Source organism: Nematostella vectensis, chromosome 6 (assembly GCF_932526225.1).
Source record: "Nematostella vectensis chromosome 6, jaNemVect1.1, whole genome shotgun sequence".
Lineage (NCBI taxonomy): Eukaryota > Metazoa > Cnidaria > Anthozoa > Actiniaria > Edwardsiidae > Nematostella > Nematostella vectensis.
Genome location: NC_064039.1, coordinates 9,870,013 through 9,891,944, shown reverse-complemented (window position 1 = coordinate 9,891,944; position 21,932 = coordinate 9,870,013). Strand labels below are relative to the sequence as shown.

The 21,932-nt window shown below is 39.7% G+C and overlaps 3 protein-coding genes across 5 annotated transcripts; 2 read left to right on the top strand and 1 right to left on the bottom strand.

Annotated features, from left to right (window-relative positions):
• The first annotated feature begins 7 nt into the window (after positions 1-7).
• Positions 8-2,818, top strand: LOC5519803 (reactive oxygen species modulator 1). 2 transcript variants are annotated; one of them, XR_007312035.1, is made up of 3 exons: positions 8-298; positions 2,004-2,098; positions 2,361-2,818. XR_007312035.1 is itself a non-coding variant. In XM_032364780.2 (3 exons), the coding sequence occupies exons 1-3, from the start codon at positions 186-188 to the stop codon at positions 2,467-2,469; spliced, it is 276 nt and encodes a 91-aa protein (XP_032220671.1). In that variant the 5' UTR covers positions 24-185; the 3' UTR covers positions 2,470-2,818. The 2 variants fall into 2 exon arrangements, 1 of the variants encoding a protein (XP_032220671.1); XM_032364780.2 differs by having other exon boundaries at positions 24-298; positions 2,004-2,057.
• Positions 2,819-6,204: 3,386 nt separating this feature from the next.
• LOC5519881 lies at positions 6,205-15,365 on the top strand. Its single transcript, XM_001639707.3, has 6 exons — positions 6,205-8,018; positions 11,060-11,146; positions 11,393-11,853; positions 12,514-12,628; positions 12,921-13,098; positions 13,407-15,365. Exons 1-6 carry the CDS (start codon positions 6,371-6,373, stop codon positions 13,801-13,803), a joined length of 2,886 nt encoding a protein of 961 aa, XP_001639757.1. The 5' UTR covers positions 6,205-6,370; the 3' UTR covers positions 13,804-15,365.
• Positions 15,366-15,660: 295 nt separating this feature from the next.
• On the bottom strand, positions 15,661-20,581 carry LOC5519880 (ras-related protein Rab-24). 2 transcript variants are annotated; one of them, XM_048728859.1, is made up of 8 exons: positions 20,332-20,581; positions 20,072-20,140; positions 19,235-19,313; positions 18,052-18,119; positions 17,204-17,303; positions 16,793-16,843; positions 16,230-16,307; positions 15,661-16,081 (listed from the first exon to the last, which is right to left on the bottom strand). In XM_048728859.1, exons 1-8 carry the CDS (start codon positions 20,446-20,448, stop codon positions 16,014-16,016), a joined length of 630 nt encoding a protein of 209 aa, XP_048584816.1. In that variant the 5' UTR covers positions 20,449-20,581; the 3' UTR covers positions 15,661-16,013. The 2 variants fall into 2 exon arrangements, with proteins under 2 accessions (XP_048584816.1, XP_048584815.1); XM_048728858.1 differs by having other exon boundaries at positions 20,323-20,580.
• Between the last annotated feature and the right edge of the window lie 1,351 nt (positions 20,582-21,932).

Sequence of the window (21,932 nt, the reverse complement as noted above, 5' to 3'; positions counted from 1 at the left end):
CCCCAATCTTTTTCGGTCAAAAATTGTCAGCAGTAGCACTGGCGGGCTCACAACCTTGCATGTCGGCTGTTCAAAACGTCTAGTGGAAAAGTGATCTCGAATACTTGGTAGCTCTTTGCTTCTTTTTACAAAGACACCTTTAAGGGAAAAAGCGATATCATATATTTGACAAAGAGGAGATAGCAATGCAGAGAGCGCCTCAGCCAAGCTGTTTTGACCGTGTTAAAGTTGGGTTTATGATTGGTTTTGCAGTGGGGATGAGTTCTGCTGGGCTGTTTGGAACTTACTCGGCACTCAGGTAAGGAAGATGTGATGTGGGTGGAATCTATAGTACTTCATTTATCCATATCCTGCGGCGGACAACATGAAGTATGTCTATGTCCAGGTGGAGCTTCACCCAACCAACTATGTACCTTCAACCATGTACCTTCAACCATTCACTTCTTTCTAGCCCCCAACCCCCCCCCCCCCCCCACCCCCCTCCAACACACACACACATTGAAGTCGAAAACAGAAACAAGTTATGCCTAAGGTGAAAGAGAAAAAAAGAATTCTATGTCCTGTGGACTAACAAGAAATGTGATATAACTGACAACTGGGGAGATGGTAAACTAGAAGTAAGTTCTAAGGGATTCAAGAAGTGAGAAGAAGCTGAAGAGTTTTTAAAATACCACAAAAGGGGCCACCCATAGAAGAAACAAGACAGTTCAATCAACAATACAACTACAGATCCACAGTGGCTATGAACTCAGCTAGCGTACAATTAAGGAATTGGTAGCACAGGTGGCCTAGTGTGTTAGCACGTCAGCCTCTCACCGCTGTGGCCAAGGTTCAAATCCTGGCTCAAACTGGGGATTTTTTCTGGGTTCCTGCCTTGATTCAAATTTGTGTCACAAGTGAGTTGTAGTTATTCTCCCATGTTTCCAGTCTTTTCGGATAAGACACTAAAGCAGAGGTCCTGTCTCTTCAAGCTGCACTACACTAACCTGAACTGAAGGGACGAAAAGAACCACTGGGAACGCAATAAACCCTCTCGCAGTGACCATCCCCAGTGTAAGTTCTTACAATGCTTACAAACAAAACACTCAAGAGGGTACTTGAATTGGAGCCTAGTTCTGTTGTATTTTCTGCACCAGTATAACTGGTGGAAATTGAATAAATAAATGAGGATATCACAAACAGATTACAAGTGAGGCAGCTGAATTCGACAAGAATCAATATTAATTTTATCAGACTCAGTTCTTCAGGACGTAAACCCAATTAGATTTTCAAGATCCCATTATGTGAAGAAAGCATGTAGAGATTGGCATCTGTTAAACAGCACCAGCACCCTTTGTTACTTCTAGAATACAGTAATTCTGTCCTAGTCCCACTTGCCCGTACATACCTAGGAGGTGACAGGCTGTGTGCTCACCCCCCCCCCCCCTTACCTGGATGCCAAAAGTGTGACTAAGGCAGTATGCAAAATGACAACTATGACTGTACATCCCCCACCTCATGCCTGACTTGGTCTTACTTGGTCTAACTCTGCCATATGAGACAAAGAATATATGGGTGATGAATCCAATACATCACAATATGCATTTGTTAGTGCATATCCTCAGTCAATTAAGCAAATATACATTAATATGCATGAATTGCAACTTGCTTAAAGAGGAAACTCAATTGAGAATTTTTTTATAAATTTGGTTACACATTTACGCATTTTAGCAATCAATTGTACTATTTGGTGTCCAAGCAAATGGATAAGCATTCATTTGTGCAAATGTGGATATTATTAAGACAGGAAGGAAAATTCTATTATGTGAATTTAAAGACAATAGTGCTACAGGCCCGTACCCAGGGGGTGGTGCATGGGGTGCAAACACCCCCCCCCCACCCCACAATGGTTGAAAGCCCACTTTCGGGTCTCAATAGACGTGCTATTTGTAGACAAAACTATTAAGCATAAGCTAGTATGTCATCAATCCATAAGTCACTAAAAATCACTTTTGTTCTTTCAGGGGATTTGTATCCGAAAACTCACTCTCCCCCCCCACCCCCAAGAAAAATCCTGGGTACGGCCTGTGCTAATGTACACTACGTGATTAATAATAGGGTAAATCAACAACTGCTTCATAGTAGTAAAAAAATATTTACAATATTATCATGATCATAAAAATTATTATATATTTATTTTTATTGAATGACGCTGAGATAACTAATGCATGTTTTGCTGTAATGAAAAGCAATAGATTCGCTCGCATGTCAGATGCTTGTGACAGGAGCATCATGCCGTGTTGAACCTGCCTTAGATTTTCAGTGACAAGGACACTTAGTGTTAGTAAATCCCAAAGTATTGAACCTCTTTTGTCTGTCAGATATGGCCTCCGGGGAAGAGAACTAATGTCAAGTGTTGGAAAACTGATGCTTCAAGGAGGAGGGACATTTGGTGTGTTCATGTCTGTTGGAACAGCAATACGATGTTAACAAATCAACAAGAAGAATCCATCATTTAACTAACAAAATTAAACGTTAAGACATAAAAACAGCCAAGGAAAGAGACATTTGTATGAGCTTCAACTCAGTGTAAAAAGTTTGATATCTGTGATAGAAGCTATAGCTCAGCACTTTTCATTTCTAAAGAACTTGCAGTATCTTCATGGCTCCTGTTTTATTGAACTTTTCTGGCTATTATTCATAAACAAGAAGCTCCAAGGCTTGCAGATCATAATAGTGACATTCAGTGTTCTTCTTTCCGTGATATATCAGATATATCTATGTTTGGGGATGTTACTTAAATGAATTAAGATTGTTAATAAACTTGCCTATCACTGGACAACTTTTTTTAAAGTTAAAAATGGACTATGGCGTGTGCAGCGCTTTTGATTTGCATCTTTACTGTACGTTCTTACTGTGTCTCTTCCCATATAAAGGCCCTGTCACACGTACGTTTTCTCTGATGCAACTTGTCCCGCAAAAAAGTAATTGCAAATCGCACGCGGGTTCTCTTACGTTTGACACACCCTTTGCAACTTGTTTTTTTCTTTTTCTCAAAGTCGCAAGAAAAGTAGAACTTCTACTTTCCGCAGAAAAAAAAATCCACGTGTGACATGGCGCGTGCGACTTTTGGCGAAACAAGTTGCAACTGAAAAGTGTACGTGTGACAGGGCCAAAGCGATCTTAGAAAAATATAAAGTCAGATTTGATTAAAGAATCCAGGTCAATGAAAAAGTAAGAAATACAAAGAATTCGAGTTGAACGATTTAATGAGGACTGAGTTGTGCTTTATCCCTTTTTCTAATGACTCTTCCATTTCCTCCGAACTTTGTTTTAAAAACACTTGAGCGATCGGCACGTACTAGACCAGAAAAAAAAAACAGTCTGAACATTTAATTTTGATCTTGTTAATTGAATCCAAAAGTTAATTTCTAATTGGAAACGCTAGAAACACAAGACAAAAGAGTTCTAACCGTAACCAGTCACGTATACTGGCTACCAGATGCTCCAAGTCTAATCGTATAGGCGCCAGAGGCCCTGCACTTCACTAGGTGTTTTCATGCGATGCGTCGGGTCTCAGTTGCAATATTGTTATACCCAGCGTAAAATTAATTTTAGATGGAGTTTTTTTACGCTAAAATCACAAAGTATACGTTTACTAGTCTCAAGTTCCTCCCTCAGGAAAATGATAACTGAATAAAGATATTTATCGATCCCTTGTTCATAACGCTTGTGAAGTCACGTCGGCAATAAAATAATCACTTACCCTTATTTCTAAATATGTCAAATCCAGAAACGGAGATGAGGGTTGATGGGGCGTCCCAACTCTCATTAACGTGCACATTCCGAGCGCAATTATTGGCGTGCTAACGTCGCATTATCTGTCGAACTTTCTTAGACAGTTAGAGCGATATGATAATGCGAGCCTGACACGTTCTATCTAGACCTCACCGATTCTCATTCACCTTTAACATGTTCAGTTTTTGACATGGGAGTTTTTACCGTTTGATCACGCGAATGACAGTTGACTAGTATTTCCGTTTTCAGTGAAATGTAACGTACAATTTCAGTACTACAAATTCCAATAACACAATCTCATGTTCTTTTTCCTGAAAATTGAGCTAGTTGGTTTTTCCCTAAAAGGACACGAAAGCAGCGAGCGCTGATTTTAAAGGGGAATTTACCACTTTTCGACTCTCAAAGATCGTTTGATCGCAACCCTGTAAGAGCTAAAAAGTTTGGAATCCTCATCGCCTCTCACTTTTTTTGATCCAGGCTTTGATGATGGAGGGCAAGAGGGGCAACCCCTATTATTTCGTGTTCGGGTTCGAAACTTATTCTGTTGTAACCTTTCTATTTTTTTTTGTTGGAGACTAACAGTTTACATTTAATAATTTCGTTCATGTTTTTGATTGACAAACCATCACTAGCTTCGTCTCTTGTTTCATTTTATCAAAAAACGGTTTTCGTATTTGAATTAATTCTCCTTCAGGGCAGACCAAGCTATACACTGCAATAAAGTTTCTTGTAATAAAAACTGCTAAGCACGATAGCCACAATATTCCATACATGTCCGACGTGAAAATAAACTATCTGCATTACACTATTTTATAAGAACGTCTAATTTTCAGGTTGAGGCTGGGCCTTTTTTTTTTAATGCTGAACATGTTCTTAACGATGTTCTAAGATTATATTATATTAGATGTATAATATACTTTTGGGGCATTTTAAGGCTGGATATGTTCCTTAAATTTTAGTGTATATTAGAATATAAACCTCAATGAATTTTTATGAAGAGAATTACACTAATGATCAATAGCAATAATGAGTTTTTTTATATAAGCACAATGTGATTCTGCAAGGGCCCCCGAATGGTTCCCCAAAATTTCGATGTGCTCGCGTTTTCTAATGCTCTGACATGCTCGCGCAATTTTTTCCGCCGTGCTCGCATTGTATTTTTCGATGTGCTCGCTGCTCGATTTATTAAAAATCTGAAAATGATCGCATAAAAAACTCGCAAGTGCTCGCCAAAGACCATTCGGGGCCCTTCTGCATTTTAGAACGCATCTGCCCTGCTTTGCTAGCAGGTTAGAACGCATCAGGATTTTTTTCCCGCTATCTCAGCCTCGGCATATTCTTATAGCATGTTCTTAAAATTTGGTGAAATCTCAGGCTGGACGTTTTTTTAAGGGGGTTCTTATAAAAAAAAAAGAGTTGACCCAATAAATTATTAGAAAGAGAATTACACAAACGATCAATTGTAATAATATTTATGATTGTTATTATGAACAAATTCGATTCTGTTTTTTAGAACGAATCAGACAAACAAAACAATACTTTGTTGCTATCTGAGTCTCGGCATGTTCTTAGCATGTTCTTAAAGGTGTTCTTATAAAAAAGGTTTTTATAAAACACAAAGAGCTTTCTGTGTCGCTCTTTTACTTTGCTCCATAGCAAAAAGTTAACATGAGCAGGAGGGTACAAGAATGCCTGCCCCCGGACGACTTTAATGATGAATAATTCGTATTTTAAGATATCTTTATAAGACTAACCGGAAGTGATTGTCTATGGATAGGGAAAAATGTTTAAAAATATACTTATAATATTCCATTCGGACCGTGTGATGCTAATGCGGATAATTTTCTGATCTAAAACACAAGACGCGCGCGCGATATTGTCAAGAGCGACAGTTTTCTGTCACCGATCAAGTGAATTTTGTTAGTCAAAAGCTGGTCAAAATTAGATTTTTATCTAAAATATCCAAAAAGCTCAATTGGGGAAGCACTACTTTCTATGATTAAAACATGGATACATTTTTAGATATTATATACTTTTATTATTTGCTATTTCCGTTATTTCATTTATGTACAACCAGATGTTCAGTCGCTGGCGCTCCAACTCTTACTTGTTGTTTGTAGACCTTTTTAGCCAGGACTTAAGGAGATATTTGTGGTGCCATTTGCTAATATTAGCCCCAGGCAAATAAGACTTCCAAGAATTAGAATTAACGGGGATCGGTTATATAAAATTGTATTCCTATAGGTTATTGAGTCTAAAAACACTAAAGAAAACTGCGTTAGCTTAGGCTTCGATTTTGTAAAAAAAAAAAAAAAAAGCGCTGAATGTTCATTTGACACCCTTTCAGTTCAATTGATTTCATTTCTATTTTCGAATCAAGAATAAATTATGTTCACAATGTTGTTATCCGGGGATCTAGTGCGCATGCGTAAGAAATAAAGCATATGGCAACAAAACGTGCATCAGTACTGTGTCATCTAGAAACAGCCATCGTCTTCCCATTGCGGCGCTTTCCTCTTCCTAACATGGCTTGGAAGCATAGCCAACCTAGAACGACGTATAAATATGACTAGTTTAATTCAAGAGATTGAAAATGGATGAGAGAGGGCCGTCTGGAAAGATTCATCTTTCGCCGCTCAACTTGGAGTTCACCGCTCCAGCTGGTAGTCGGCTACACAGCGATCAAACTCTCGCTAGATATCACTCTAGCTCCACACTAGACTCAGAGGAAGTCGATAATGCTTTTGCACTGGAAGGACGATTCCAGCACGTTGGCCAGAAGACTTGCATGTGCTCCATTGGCCCAGAGGAAGGCAGTTTGTTCGGCCATTTCGAGGCTGGCGCTTTGTTGTGTTCAAATGTGCGCCAAATAGATCAAGAAATGCATCAACGCATTGGTTTGGTGTTGATGAAGGATTGTTTGGTACGACTGCGATCTTCCTGTGCCCTCATTACTGACTTAGAAAAAACAACAGAAAGCTATGTTGCTTACTTGAAAGATTTGCGTTTACGTAGGCCCGAGAAAACCAAAGAGTTTATTTTCAAAGGCGGCCGTTTCCAAGAGCTGTGCCAAGAAGCGAGGACACATCTCACATTCTGGTCTATTTTTCGCGAACGATTTTCTGCGGAACCTAAAATAAGATCAGCATTGCTTAAGATGCAAGAGCACTTTGGATACATCCACGCTGCACTGGGTCGTGGTATACTTGGTTTAACAGCGTGGCTAGGAAGTATTTTATTTTGTGTTTTACAAATTGCCCACCATCTACAATGGCGACTCACAAAGAACCTTTACCGGGATATATCAACTGCCATTGAAGACTTCAATCGACTGTGCGAATACAGCAACGACGTGCTACAAGATAATGAGATTATTTGTAATCTAGAACAATTTGAGGATTTCGAGCATTCCTTGGTGTGCGAAAAATATGGTATTTGCGCACCTATGACTGTCAACAAGAATGCATTGTCGGGCAGGAACATTTGTCCCATTACACTAAATAAACTTCTTAATGAAATTGCAGATGGAAGGGCATGCACTCTTGCTGGTCTCGTATCGGAGTTCTTGTGTCAACACGAAGAGATTAGGAGAGGTCTTGAAGCCGATTTGACTTCTAAATGGGAATGGGAGGATTTAAACTTGACGGCCACACATAGGCATGACCCTAAGGTGTCAAATACAAGCTCACTGCCTAATGGTATAATAACAGTGATGAGCAAGGCCAATACACCTGTTATAAACCTCCCAAAAGAATCCCCAATTTTGACATTCGACTCTATTGAGCATAAATTCATTGTTCAATTAATGGTGCATTTGGCTACTTCCACTACTCTGATGGTATCTAATACTGCCGATAGACGGCTATTTATGCACAGAAGCCTACCACAGCAGGGTCTGTGTAGTGATAACTGTAATGAGCAAGGTGTTGATGACCAAGGTGTGACATCACAGGGTGACCAAGAGAGTAATCATGGTATCTTGAAGCACTCCAATTCTGTCACCTCCCCTAGACAGAACAAACGAGTACAGTGGCACGAATCACTAGACATTGATACGAAGGCACAAATTTCTTCATATTACATGGATAGACTTTGGGATCATTTGGGCCCAGCATTGTGTAATCTGCTCCATGGCTTACGAAGGAGAAGAAATACCTATAACCCATTAGGGTCTGTCATTTTATGGCCTAACTCCCTGGTATTGGTAGCTTTGTCCTTGCTAGAGTCACTGCATAAATCAGGTGAGTATCCAATTGCATACACATTTTAATTTGATTTTAAAAACTCTTATCAGCAATAAACACTTAAGGTCACCTGGTTGTCAGATATTTATTAAAGAAATCATGCCTTAGCATTCTATGGATAATCACCTATTATTGAACTTGTTAGACGTAAGAGTTACAGGTAATTTTTTAACACAAACATGCGCTATAAAAGGGGTAGCTCCACCCCCTTTTTCACACACTCGCACAGTCATCAGTCAGTCATATCTAGACTTTGTTGAGTTTGAACCTCCGTAACTGCTGGAGGTAAACATAGCAAAAAGTACAGCTGTATGATTGATTAAAATAACTTTTAAGTTAAAGAATGTTAAAGAACCATTAGGCATATTTGGGAAATAGTGTTTTTGAAAAACATTTCAGAAAGAGAGCACAAGCTCATTTTAAATGGTTGATTCAGGTGTACATGCAGACGAGCAAAAAGTTTGCAAAATTTAGCACTTCAAGACCAGCCTCCCTTATTTTCATGCTAATGCTAATGGATAGACTGTGTTTACTTCAATGGTGTGTTATTTTGAACTCTATATTAGCTTTCTGGCTTCTTTCTTTGAAGCTCTGGTCTCAGTGAATTCAAATGACAAATGACAGTTGCCTCCCTTTTATAGTACACGTTCGAGTTTATATATTATTATCAGTGGTTGATGATATTGCAATGATTGCAGTTCCAAAACTATTGTTGTTATCATTATCATATTGATACTGATATATTGTTCCTTTATTAATCATTATTATAATCATTGTTATTATCATGTCATTATACAAGATTATTACAGATATTTGACTCAGATACAAATTTTTAACTACACTTTTTTGTTGTTTTATATGTACTGAGTAGTAACTTTGTTATTATACAGTATACAGTTGATATTTTGAGCTAGTAAATTATATTTCTTGTTAGGAATTATGTGCCTTGAAACTAATATAACAAGACATACGGTATGGGGTGTTTTTCAATAACCCAAGGAGTTGTTTGGATTTATAAACATAGCCCAAGTGTGTTTGTAAGTGGATTTCTTAAGCTTTTTTTTAATGCCAAGTATGCACTTAAGTTGTATTCATTGCATCCATAACAGAAACCACTTTGTCTGTTAAATAAAATACAATATGGCTAACTTTTGATCATGTATTGTAGGACTTTTTTGTTATATAGAGGGTCAGTTTGCTAAAAAATTATACAAAGTGAGTAAAGTTTGATAGTTTGCATATTTGAACTATTTTTTAAATCATGTAAGTTGATATGTCATTGTTTAAATCAATCAGGTTTTCTACCATCTAATGAGTTGTTCTTGTTAAACATTTGACTTGGTATTAGAATGCAAAAAACACTAACCAAAATACATTCTTGTTTGATTTGTTCCTCAATCAAAATTTAGAAAATATGCATGCCAGAATTGCTGAGAGTGTATTCTAAAAGCTTCTTGTTTGTTTTGATGCAAACTTAAAGAAAGGTTTCAATTCCTAAAAGGAGTCGTGCTCACTAGAAGGCATTTCTGTCTAATTTGCATTGTACTTTATGTGCCACATTGTATTTTTTTTCCTCCATTTTGTTTCATCTTGTAGTTAGGATAAGGAGAAAATGTTGACTTTTTTGGAGCCATGATTTGAGGGTAGTCTTTCATGGGGAAAATGTGGTGGACAAAATAGAAAATGAGTTTAACATGGCTTGGGTAATACTAAAAAAACGTACTACTAAAATGTATAAAATATAAAATATACTAAAAATATACCACTAATATTTTGTTACATAAGGAATATTTTACCTAGATAGCACTGAAGATATTGTTGTTTCATTTACCTGTCTCAATAAATATTTCCTAATGTTTCTTTGACAACTAGCGTTTGTCTGTGATGGTGATTGGTTCCAAATTTTGAATGTTTCCATTCAAACAAGAATGGCAACTCTTGTCACTGGAATGTCATGTCATGTCAAAAAAGGCAATTACTAATCACTTTAATTCAGCTAAATTTTAGAAAAACAACATAATACAGTTGATGTGTCAAAGTTTGAGGGAGGGGTACTGTATAATCATATTTTTAGTCTTATATGGAGAATTGATTCTGAGGTGGCGTCTAAATGAGTAATACAGTAATTAAGATTTCTGCTGTGGGTTCTACTTTAATGTTGAGACTAAAAGGAAATTATTCAGAATTGCTTAAAGGTCCTCTTGCCTCGGGTAGTTGTAGCATCTGTATTCATTGGTGGAAATTTGTCTCCATTGTATTTTTTGATTTTTTTTTTAATTTTGTAAAGGTGAAGGTTTTTGGGGATATACCACAGGGAATTAACAAATAGAAATTTATAAACCACTGATAATCAGACACTCAGTTAAAGCTTCTAAGCTTCTGGGGCAAAAGTATGGCTGAAGTAGGAATTTTGTTAATATCATTATAAAAGAAGATAAAATAGGAGGGATACGAGAGATCACCTGGGGCTGATTGTATTTTATGTGACATTGTCAAGGTTTTAAAATGACTGGAAAGAAATAGCTAAAAAACTATCTACAGGGCTTACTAAGACACTGTAAGACACTTACAAAAGGTAGATGAAGAAAAATAGCAGAGTGTATTAAAATCCACTCACATACTATCACAAATCTCACAATTTGATTGGCTCCCCTACTCACTATCTATTGAGCCATAGACAGTGAAAAACCTGCCGTTTTTGCAACAAAAGCGGTTATTTATTACTGAGAATTATTAAAATCGTCATTTATTTGAAGGTAGTATGTGAGTGGTTTTATACTGAAACAATTTGACTACTTTTTCTCGCTATGTGCCTCATTGACTATCTACTGACTCATAGAAAACTCGAACTCCTCGTCTTTTTGTTAAGTTGTATACTTTATAGGCTGTAGTAAGGCTGTAAGGCTGTAGTTGCATAGAATTTGACATATAGATTATCAAGTTGAATATAAATGTGTTTTTTAATGCTCATAGAAATATATTTCATACCTTAAAAAAACTTACATTCCTGCCTCACCATGTATCATTTTTATTTCCAGGATCATTGCCCCAAAGTGGCACTGTTGCCCTGCAGCTAGTCAGCAGAGATTTACACAGTCATTTGTCAAGATTGACATGGGACTTGGGTGAGTATCAGGTTGATAGCCAGGGGACCTCACTTGGCTGGTTGGTCCGCTAAAAAATGTATCGCTTTGATATTAGGATGAGATATCTGAGAGAAAATAAATAGTGAAGAATTACATGCTACTCAAGAACTAAGATTACTGTCCAAAGTGTTTTCTTAGACTTCCCATCTTTATTCTGACTTTTCTTCTCCCTGTTTCTTCCTGCATAAATTCTACATACCCTAGGTAACTAATTTATGTGTTTAGGGTTTTGTGATCTTCTTGGCACAAGCCTAAAAGACAAGTGCATCCCAGATGAGAATACCAAGCCAGGGTACTTATCCAGCAAAACTCTATCGAAACTAGCGGCACTCCTCCAACCATTAAAGAGTATGTTTGACTGCTCATACTACTGGAAGGACCGTCTTTCCAACCATGACACTTTCCGCAGCCACTCCCTGGCCCTCATCCCACTGGTAACACGTCTGCAGTCAGTACTCTCATTTAGCACGAACTGGATAGACAGTAAGCTCTATCATTTGCTTTCCTCCTGGTCATTGACATCATACTTTACGGTACTGCACTGGGACCTGCCACTGTTTCTGGACATGGCAAGTAAGACAGTCTCTGCTGTTAAGCCACTATGTCTGGGCCAAGGAGGGAATCTGTCCTGGGGGTCACTGCCTATCCTGCTTGAGGAACTACAAGGCAGTTTGCTACGGCTAGAGGTATGTAATGCTACTTTGGTGGCTGGGGATAGGGGTAGGAGGGAGTTGGAGGCTGTCTGCTATTTGTAAATGGGTGAAATGATTATGGGGCCACAAGGCAGTTACCTAATGGTGTTGGGAAGCAATGATGGTTTTGTGAACAGGCTTTTGGGTAGTTGATGGAGATTGGTTCTTCTTGTGCTTATTTTTGGATAGTTGATGAAGAGTTGGTTCTTCTTGTGCTTATAGTTTGAGTAGGTGAGTTGTTACAGCACGACCAAGAAAACTGTGAACACTGGAAATATGTATTTGTTTCAACCAATCACTCGCAAGATATTCATCAAACGGTCAACTAGAAACATGTCTCAACAAGTCTCAGTGTCTGAATTCTCGTGTCTGATTAGTCAGAAGACAATTAACATTCCACACATATCTTAGGTGTTCATGGTTTTACTGGTTGCACTGTAAAGTATACAAAGACAATTTGCTTGGCAAAACTATGGAAAAATTTGCTGGCAGAACTATGTACAATTTTTTTTGCAGAACTGCTGTATGTTAGATATGCTTGGCAGTTCTATGTAAAATATGCTTTGCAGAACTATGTAAAATTTCTGGGCAGAATTATGCAAAATTTGCTTGGCCGAAATATGCTTAGCATAACTATATGAAATTTTATCCCAGAGCATATCCAAGAAGTATGAATCCTTGTTCAGTGGGGACCTCGCTAAGATGTCAAAGGAATTCTTTCAAGAGGCTATGCCTATCGGACGAAGCTGGAAGAAGAGCCGGCATTCAGGTAGTTTTCATCGATATTTTACGGCTTGTATACCCTCTCTCAAGCAGCATATGATTACTGCACGCTTCAAGGAATTGTTGTCCATATAGCTCTACTTAAAGCAGATTTAATATATAAATCCTTATGGCATTTTTTACATTAATCCTTTCTGAGAAAAAGGCACCAAAACTTTGAAGTATGTCAACCAGCCCTTTTTTGTTTACATTTTAAAATACAACAGTCTTTATATTTAGACTCCAGAAAAACCATAAACGTTTGAAGTCTGATACTTCGATTTTTGTTTTCTTACCAGGAGTACCATGCCAGCCGAACTCCTATGTGGAGCATGCAGTGATGCAGATACTTGAGCCAGTATTCCGCAGTAGTGCCCATCTAAGAGAGGAGTCTAAGATGTCGCTCATGATCCAAGCCACTGTTACCATGATGGACACTTGGAGCCGACACATCCTAAACTCTGAGATTGTCTTCAGGTGAGTTCATACCCTTATATCATGCGTGGCCTTATGCCAAGGGTTCATTGCCTTATATCATGAGTGGCTTTATGCCAAGAGTTCATACCCTTCTATCACAAGTGGCCTTAAGCCAAGAGTTCATAGCCTTATATCACGAGTGACTTTACCCCAACAGTTCATACTCTTCTATTGTGAGTTTAAACATTCCCTCACCTTTCTTCCAATAAACTGGTTTCCTTGTGATTTTTCCGCCTAGTTACCCAAGTAACGTCCTTGTTCTAAGCTTAGCTCCTAATTAACCATTTTATGCTCATTTTCCTCCTCAGCTATTTCGGGGCGCAGCAATTGCAGCTAGACTTCAGCTATGTAAAGTACTGGATCTCCTCAGATGCCAGTGGCCTCGAGGAGGATGCCAAGAGTGAGCTGCTGAGCCTGGACTCATTCCGCCATCTCGACGCCGCCATTCAGTTGCTCATGCTGCAACCCAAGAAGAAGAAGCAAAGCGATGAGCTGGACGTGGAGCTGGAGTCTAACATCAGTGCTGTCAGCACCAGCTCGGTGCTCTCCTCCCTATCCGGGGTAGACGCGGACACATTCATGACAGACGTGTTGATGGACAAGACCATCCCTAATAAGCAGAAGTGGTTGGACCTACGGCTAAGAGGTGGCAAGTCTAAGAAGGGGCTGTTGCCTTTTTGTCTCAAGGTGCAAGAGATGGACTAAGGAATGGCAAGGAGTAGCAAGTCCAACAAAAGGCTGTTGCCTTTTTGTCTCAAGGTACAAGAGATGGCATAAGGAATGAGCCTCGATGATGGAAGCAGCCACTGACGAAATGATGGAAATGAATATATCCACTCTATTCTAGAGAAACATCTTGCATCTAAATGTCTAGATACATGTTTAAAACAGATGATGATCCCTCGAAATCTGCGTTTGACAATTTCACAAACTGCCTTTTATCAGAAAAGTAAAGCTATAGCCGCACTAGTTTGAGCTCTCGCGCGATCGACGAAGAGAAAATGCCATATTCAAGGATTCGCAACTTTCGGGGGTACATTACACGGTTGGTGTTGCCAATTCTTCATATTTTCTGGTATCGTCGCGTTCATCGATATCTTCTGACACCCAAGGGTGCCTGTAACTTGCTTTTCTACTGTCTTGGACGTCACTGGCGAAGTTTACTAACCAACGACTCAAGACAATACCATGAATTAAATATTGCACTTCAGAGAATTTAAAATATTTTAAGAAGCTGGTCCATGTTGTTGCCCGTCGTCCGGTTCGTGTAGGGATGCAAACAACCTTGACCAAAAACTCTAGTTGTCAGCCTCTTGCGGAGATTAATCATCTTAAATTATAAAATATATATAACTATAATATGTTGAGGCTGCAGAGGCATTTTCCCTTATCCAGCACTCCATTTATAGTTTGGGGATGTGTAGTTCTAGAAAATATCCATACCCCACCCCCTCCCCCCGGAATTTCCAATCCCCTCAATGGGGTAAAACGCCTAGGAATTTCCAGAGGGGAGGGGGGAGTGGTATAATGCCCCTTTTCCTTAACATTTACTGTATTTATTTTTTTCCAGAGGGGTGGGGGGTCATACCTCTAATATGGATATTATCTGGAACTACACAATCATGTAAAATGTAGCTGTTGATAAGGGTCATTTTCACGGAAAGGCAAAAACTAGTGTGACCGTTAGTGATATAGAATTCTTAAAACCGTATTGAAAGATAAGAGTATACATGGGATAATTTATTTTGTGGAGTTTAACCTACCCAGCATTTCTGAGAATTGTTGGAGTGGGCAGACTGGGCCGGTGCTGGAAGGATTAGATTAATCCACTGTATCTAAAGGTCATTTACGCCCTGCGCCATTGAAAAGTCACTATTTAAGGTATAGCACAAAAGCGATATAAGAGCGGATAGAGAAAGGTCGAGAATAGCATTTTTAAATGAAACAAAACTCGTAAACAAAAATGATTTTCATATTTAAAGAGGTCATGTTATTATTTTCTTACACGTTCAAAAGCTGAAGTAGTTTCTACGAATCGATCTTAAAATTGGATTTTACTATAGTTATATAAAGGCTAATTTCAGAGCAAATAATATTTATTTTAGAGTAGTAGGCTGGAGTGTTCCTATTTTTGCTTTGTTCTAGCTGAAAATTCCAAAGAATGTTGTATCGGCACAGTTACAAACAGTTAACAGTTTAAAAATATTGCTTGGTACAGTGAATAAAACCTGTATTGAAAAATGTCTTAATAAATGGTGTGCTGTCTTCTTGTGCTTTCACCTCTTGTTAGGGACGGACCGGCAGAAAAGTGAAGGGGGGTGGGGATGGGAACAAAACATATCAATCAATGGCTGTCGTTTTTCTAAATGGTTTAAATGAGCCTGGGGAGAGCGCGCGGGAGACCTGTTATATTCTAAAAAGTTAGGGAGTAGGCTCCATTTCCAAGATGGCTGCCAGCAAAATCGTAGTAAACACGAATTCCTGCAATTTTACCATCCTCGTTCCCAGGGTCCCACCCTCTCTACCCCCCAGGGGCAATTTACTCAAATACTGAACATGTTATGGAGTCCATCGTGTGCAATTTCTGTTTAAAAAGCTTGTATCATTTTGCCATAAATGTTTAGTATAACCTTAAAACGATTTTTTGCGATGATTATGTCAACGATATTTGTAAAAAAAAAGGTGCGTTGCAGCGCGGCAATATTTTTTAACAAATTGCCAAAAATTGAGCGCGCGGCAACTTAAATCCCCGTTTCTATTACTGGCGCACTGTATTTGATTTCAGTCAATCAAGTGGACAACGCTAGGATGTTCTTGTCAAATAATGCAGAAGGGCGAAGCAGAATTTTGTCATCTCGTGAGGTCATTTTAAAGCTTCACGTCAATCAAATGATGCGGCGTCTAAGAGGGCGTCATCAGCATGTTATCCACCTCTTTTTTTTCCTTCTTGGGCGATCTTTCGAGAGAATCAGCGTATCAGACACTGGAAAATGAAAAAGAGCAGCCTTAATACAGTCTATTGGAATTCTCTCCTTCCTCTAGTTTTAATAAGATATGGCACAGTACCGTTTGTTTCCCGTTTGTTCAATTAGCATTGAACACAGATTCACTTTTTTTCTATAGCATTTTACCGTATTTCATTGACTTAGATGCTTCCTCTTCTAACGCTGGTATGACGGTATCCTTGGCAACTTCGTAGAATACCTCCTCTGCAAAAAAAATTGGCATGATGAATAAAAAAACCGGCACAAGACGCCTTATTGAAAATTACCCGAATTCTATTTCGAACTATTCACCGTCTCCTGGCGCGTAAACAGGGAGGTGCGCGCAACCAGCCCCCCGCCCCCACCCCCCCCCCCCCCCTTGGCCGCCAAAAAGGTAATTTCTTTTTAAGAAAATCTCCAAATTCTATTCTTTTTCCATATGATTCTTATGACTGCACACCCCCCTCAGCCAATCCTGGGTACGCGCCTGGTTTCTCCTGCCGTCACATTTAAACCCCCTTCAAGTCGAACTTTTTTTGCACTTTACTTCTCAAATTTTGATCACTTATTATTTTTATTTACTAGGTTCACTTATTTTTATTTACTAGGTTCTAGTCTCCCTCGCTGTCGAGGGAGACTAGAACAGCTGAGAGGGAGACTATTATCTGAATCTGCTGGCAGGGAAGTAGGCGCCATCTTAAATTACTTACCAACATTATAGCCGATTTTGCTCGACGTCTCGAATACTTTTGCATTGATTCCTACAAAAATATTGGTACTATTAGAAGACAAATAAATTTGGGCCACTGTGTACTGCTTTGAATTTGCAACTTCTTTGCGCGCGCGAGGACCCGCACACAGACACTTCCTTAATTCATTTTTGGTGGATTTCTCCACTAGTCCCATTGCCTGATTTCCTTGTGGTAGGTCTACCTTTGGTTTCGCCACGGATAAACCGAACCGTGTAGGAGATTTCAGGTACAGGACTACGTCCCAACCAAAAAACTACACTATAGAAACTAGGTACTAGAGAAAAATGAAATCGCTTCCTTGTACACGGCAAAGCATCGCACTCTGCGTTACTCGAAAGCGACTTCGATCGGCTCTGATAACCCACATACCGTCGGCGTACTCTCGGACGATACTGTTCTCCAATTTTCTGTCTAACGGGTTGTCGTGCACTAGGTCCAGCTTCGTGCCGCACAGATAAACTCTACAGCCCTGACAGACAAAAAATGTGCACATTATGCAATAAAAAAACTATTAAGACTGACCTGGCCATTTATTACATATTTTGTATTTTTTTATCATTTGTTTTGTTTTGACATCCACGTGATGGTCACCCCTTTTGGATAAATAAACGTACAATTTACACATGACGCCTTTTATACGCACACTCACTCTTCGCGCTAAAACAATGCTGACCTTTATCTCAGGGATAGTTTTGATATAAACCAGTAAAACATGATGATATAATAATGATGGTGATGAGTGAGACGTCAATGACAACAATGATATGATAAAAGGTGAGTGTGATTATTATATATTAATGATGATGATAAAGACAGTGATGATGTCAATGATAATGATTCAAGTGATGGTGATCGTGATGGTAGTGGTGACGGTGATCGTGATGGTGGTGGTGGTGACGGCGACGCCGACGGTGACGATGACGGTAATTGCAGTGGTGATGGTGATGGTTATGGTGATGGTGATCGTGACGGTTATGGTGATTGTGATGGCGATGGTGATGATGATGGTGATGATGATGGTGGTGGTGATTGCGGTGGTGATGGTGACGGTGATGGTGATGGTGATGGTGACGGTGATGGTGGTTGTGATGGTGACGGTGATGGTGACGGCGATGGTGATGGATGGCGATGATGATGTTGATGATGATGATGATGATGGTGACGGCGATGGTGATGGTGACGGTTTTTATGATGGTGAAGTTAAGTGAGGCTCATACCTCCTCATGAGACTTGAGCTCATTGACCCAGTAGCGAACACGGTCAAAGCTCGTGGCATCGGTCAAATCTGTAAAAACAACCAAGACATGACCTGCCAAGTTTGTGCAGACCTGGACTGAGCAGACAAGTGCAGGCGCAGCCTCAACTACACATACGAGTTATTAGGGAACTTCTTTTTAAATTTTTGCTCCAACCCAATGAAAGAATACGTTTTCTGATCTATCAAAGATTCCTACATAAGAAACCTGCTAGCGGTGCGGTAAGGAACACAAAAATCCTATTTTTAGAGACATTTAGCACCGATCGGCCAACGTCAAACCTCTGGGTGTCACGTGGCAAGGCCTTTGCGGTCAAGTTTGCAGTCTGCGGTTCGCGTTTTTACCTCAGGAGCACCGTCTAGCGGTAAGCGATTTACCTCAGCAGTTTTTTCCTCACATTTGAGCTCACGTTTGAGACCATGAATCAGTGTTCTTAATCATTTGACTCTTGAAATAATATATTTTCATTGACAATTTGCACAATTACTAATACTTTTGGCTAGGTAGATGTCGAACACATGTAATGCATTTTTCCCGCCAAATGCCACAATTCCCGCCAAATGTGTTAAACTACGTTTACGCCAGTACGTCAAACCGCAAACCGGTAACGGCTAATCGCGGTTTGCCGTTTGCGGTTGATTCTGAAAACGCGATGCTAAATGTCTATGCCATCTCTAACTCGACTGTCTTCTATGATGTTCGAGTACTAAATATCACGTGCTGTAGGAACAGCGTGAGTACTTGTTACTTGTGACGCAGCAGTCAGGGGAAGCCGAAGCAAGTGCCCTCTTTGGACATGTTGACATGTGTAACTTATTACGTTACGCATATAGCTTACAACCACAGGCATAGCTCTGCGGTAACACAAACAATTAATTGCTCACCACACGTAATATGGTACATGGTCACTCGTTTTGCACAGCATTAGACTGTTAAACTGCCCGTAATATACGCGCATGTTTCTTCACTTATCACTATCTCACTATGCACGTTCTATAGTAACAATAGCTCGCCATTCGCTAGGCATCACTCCGCTACTCGCTACACCAACCTTACGGCTGGTTATAGTGCAGATTGACTCTTCACTCGTTAGGTTTCCTCTATTTTACCACTCATCACACCTAACTTGTCACTCGTTACGTACCGTAGCAAACAAGAGCTGCCACCGCTCCTCGGTAATACACGCGACTCATTGCGTTATACTTTTCTGACCCAGCCGTGTCCTGTTAAAAAGGCATCACATATCAATCGCGTTACATAAGGATATGCAGGGGATATGATATTTAGATTTTTATATACTTGCACTCCAGGCCCGTACCCAGGGGGTGGGTTGCAGGGGGTGCGATCGCACCCCCCCCCCCACCCCCAACCCCAAACCCCCACAACAGCGGAGAGTCCACCTTCGGTCCGCATAAAACGTGCATAAGCGAACTAAAAATCATTCTAATCGATCTGTGTCATAAATCTAAAAGTCAAACATTTTGTAGCCAAATCCGACAAGAAAAGTCGCATTAAAATGGCATAAAAATACCTTTTTTCTATTAGGGGTGGTCAGATTTTGTGAGGAATCTTGCCCCCTCCCCAGGTCCCCACCCCCCAACCCGGAAAAATTACTTTTTTTGGATTTCGCACACCCCCTCCCCCCCCCAAGAAAAATCCTGGGTACGTGCCTGCACTCGTGCTCAGAATTTGATTAAATCGAGGAAATTTTAAACAGTTGTAGTGCGTTTTGCACCAACAATTTCTATCCTATAGCCCGTGGGGAGACACTGTCAGCATTTGTTGAGATCACACGAACCATCACCAGTCCCATCACCAGTTAATACGCTCCTAGTGATGAGATCTGTATGTCAACACGAGACTTAAAAACCTGGTGTCCGTGATACTAAGCGATACATGGGAAGTCCCTCAGCGACAAAGGAGACCAGGCGTCTTAACGTCCGCTTTGCAGAGGGGGTTTCTCTAGCCATACTCTACTTACCCAGATGCCGAGCGTAACATTGGTACAGTCGACAAGCACACTTCGACTTCCGTACCCTGCTCCTATTGTCTGGTATTAAAAAGAAGGTTTGATAATCTGATGATTTCTAATTTTGGTTTGTGAGAGTGTTCAAATTCCAAGCTAACAATGAGAAAAGGAAGTGTTGAGCTTCCGATAGCTTCAGTAGCTGGGGCATTCAATTGAACGTAATGCAAGTGAACGCGTAAATTGCATTCATATCATATACTCACCGTACTTACTTTACTTGGGTTATACTTGTCATGTAAATATCTTATAAGCAGACATGATTTGCCTCCGTTCTGTTTGCCGAGTAGTACAACTTTAATCTCGTTTGAAGAACTCAATGCTGATTGCATCTCATTGAACAGTCTTTTTCTACAATCTATGACTAGATCTAGTGTATTTTCAGCTCATTTTCATAATCCATCGTATCGATTTTGAAATACGGAATGGAGGCCCCCGGAAACGATTCGAGTGTCACGAAATTGAAATATGATCCTCACCTGATTATTTCGCTTGTCACGTTACTGTCAGCCCATAAAAACAATACTTGTATACTAGGGCCCCCGAATGGTCTTTAGCGAGCACCCCGTTATTTATGCGAGTCGAGCATTAGGTTTTGAATAAAACGAGCAGCAAGCACATCGAAAAATACACGGCGGAAAAAATTGCGCGAGCATGCGAGCATTAGCCGAAAACTGCGAGCACATCAAAATTTCGGGGGACCATTCGGAGACCCTTTATACTCTATAAACGTAGTCTGCGTAGCGGCTATAGGGCAGGGAGAGGCGCTCGCTTTTTCTTCTCTCGCCCCACCGTCCCGTCCCCCTCCCCTTGGCCGCTACGCAGGCTACTATAAACGTGATCGAATAATTTCAAAAATAGAATAGAACCACCGTAAAATGTCTTGAAATATAGTTATCTAAGCAGATATTACTCCACGAAATGCAACAAGGTAAAAGTAAGAAAAATATAGCCTGCGTGCAGCCGGAAATAGTTCCAATAATGGTAAAATGGAACGGTAATAATGGAACTATTTCCGGATGAAAAATAAAAATAAAGAAAAATAAAGAATTAGGCTCATGTATGGTTTCGAGGCTAATTCAACATTTGTAACCACTCAAGGCGACTCTCTAAGATAGAGGGACAGAGACTACAACGTAACTCATACGGTAAAACCAAAGCGGCGCACACCACTACACGGCCCGACAACACTCAGAACATTATAGCTGCAAAACTCGATGTGTCGTTGAGAAATAAAAGTTCATACAGTTGTCACTCTGAAACGCGCCCTCCACATGGGAGGACCCAGGAAAGTCAATTTGTAAACCGTACCTAAATACACCTATTTCAAAAAACGTTGTCAGTGCAAACGGCAAATGGAAATTGACAAATGGCAGTTCTACGACCTAAAGGACACATGGATCCAAAAATACTCGTTTCAAATTCAGAAAAATATAAATAAAACACGAATATCAATTTAATATAATCAATATATGGTTCTGACATTGTCTAGTTTATTTATCACCTTTATTTTTAAAAATAATTACTACGCATAAACCGATAAACACCTTTCGGTCGTAGACTTGCATTTAGCAATTGCCATTCGCCGATCGCACTAACAACCTTTATTGAAATAGGTGTATAACAAAGCCAGTCTTACCTGTTATACGCGAGGAGGAAAAACGGAGAGAAGAAGAAATATAAGTGATACTACGAGGAGCTCATCCTTATAATTTTATTAGGGACTTGGTTTAAATGTGTTAGATTCATCTGCTTAACCAAGCTCGATCAAGACTTTGTAAAAGTTTTTGGCAATCATACCTTAAAATGAGGTAAG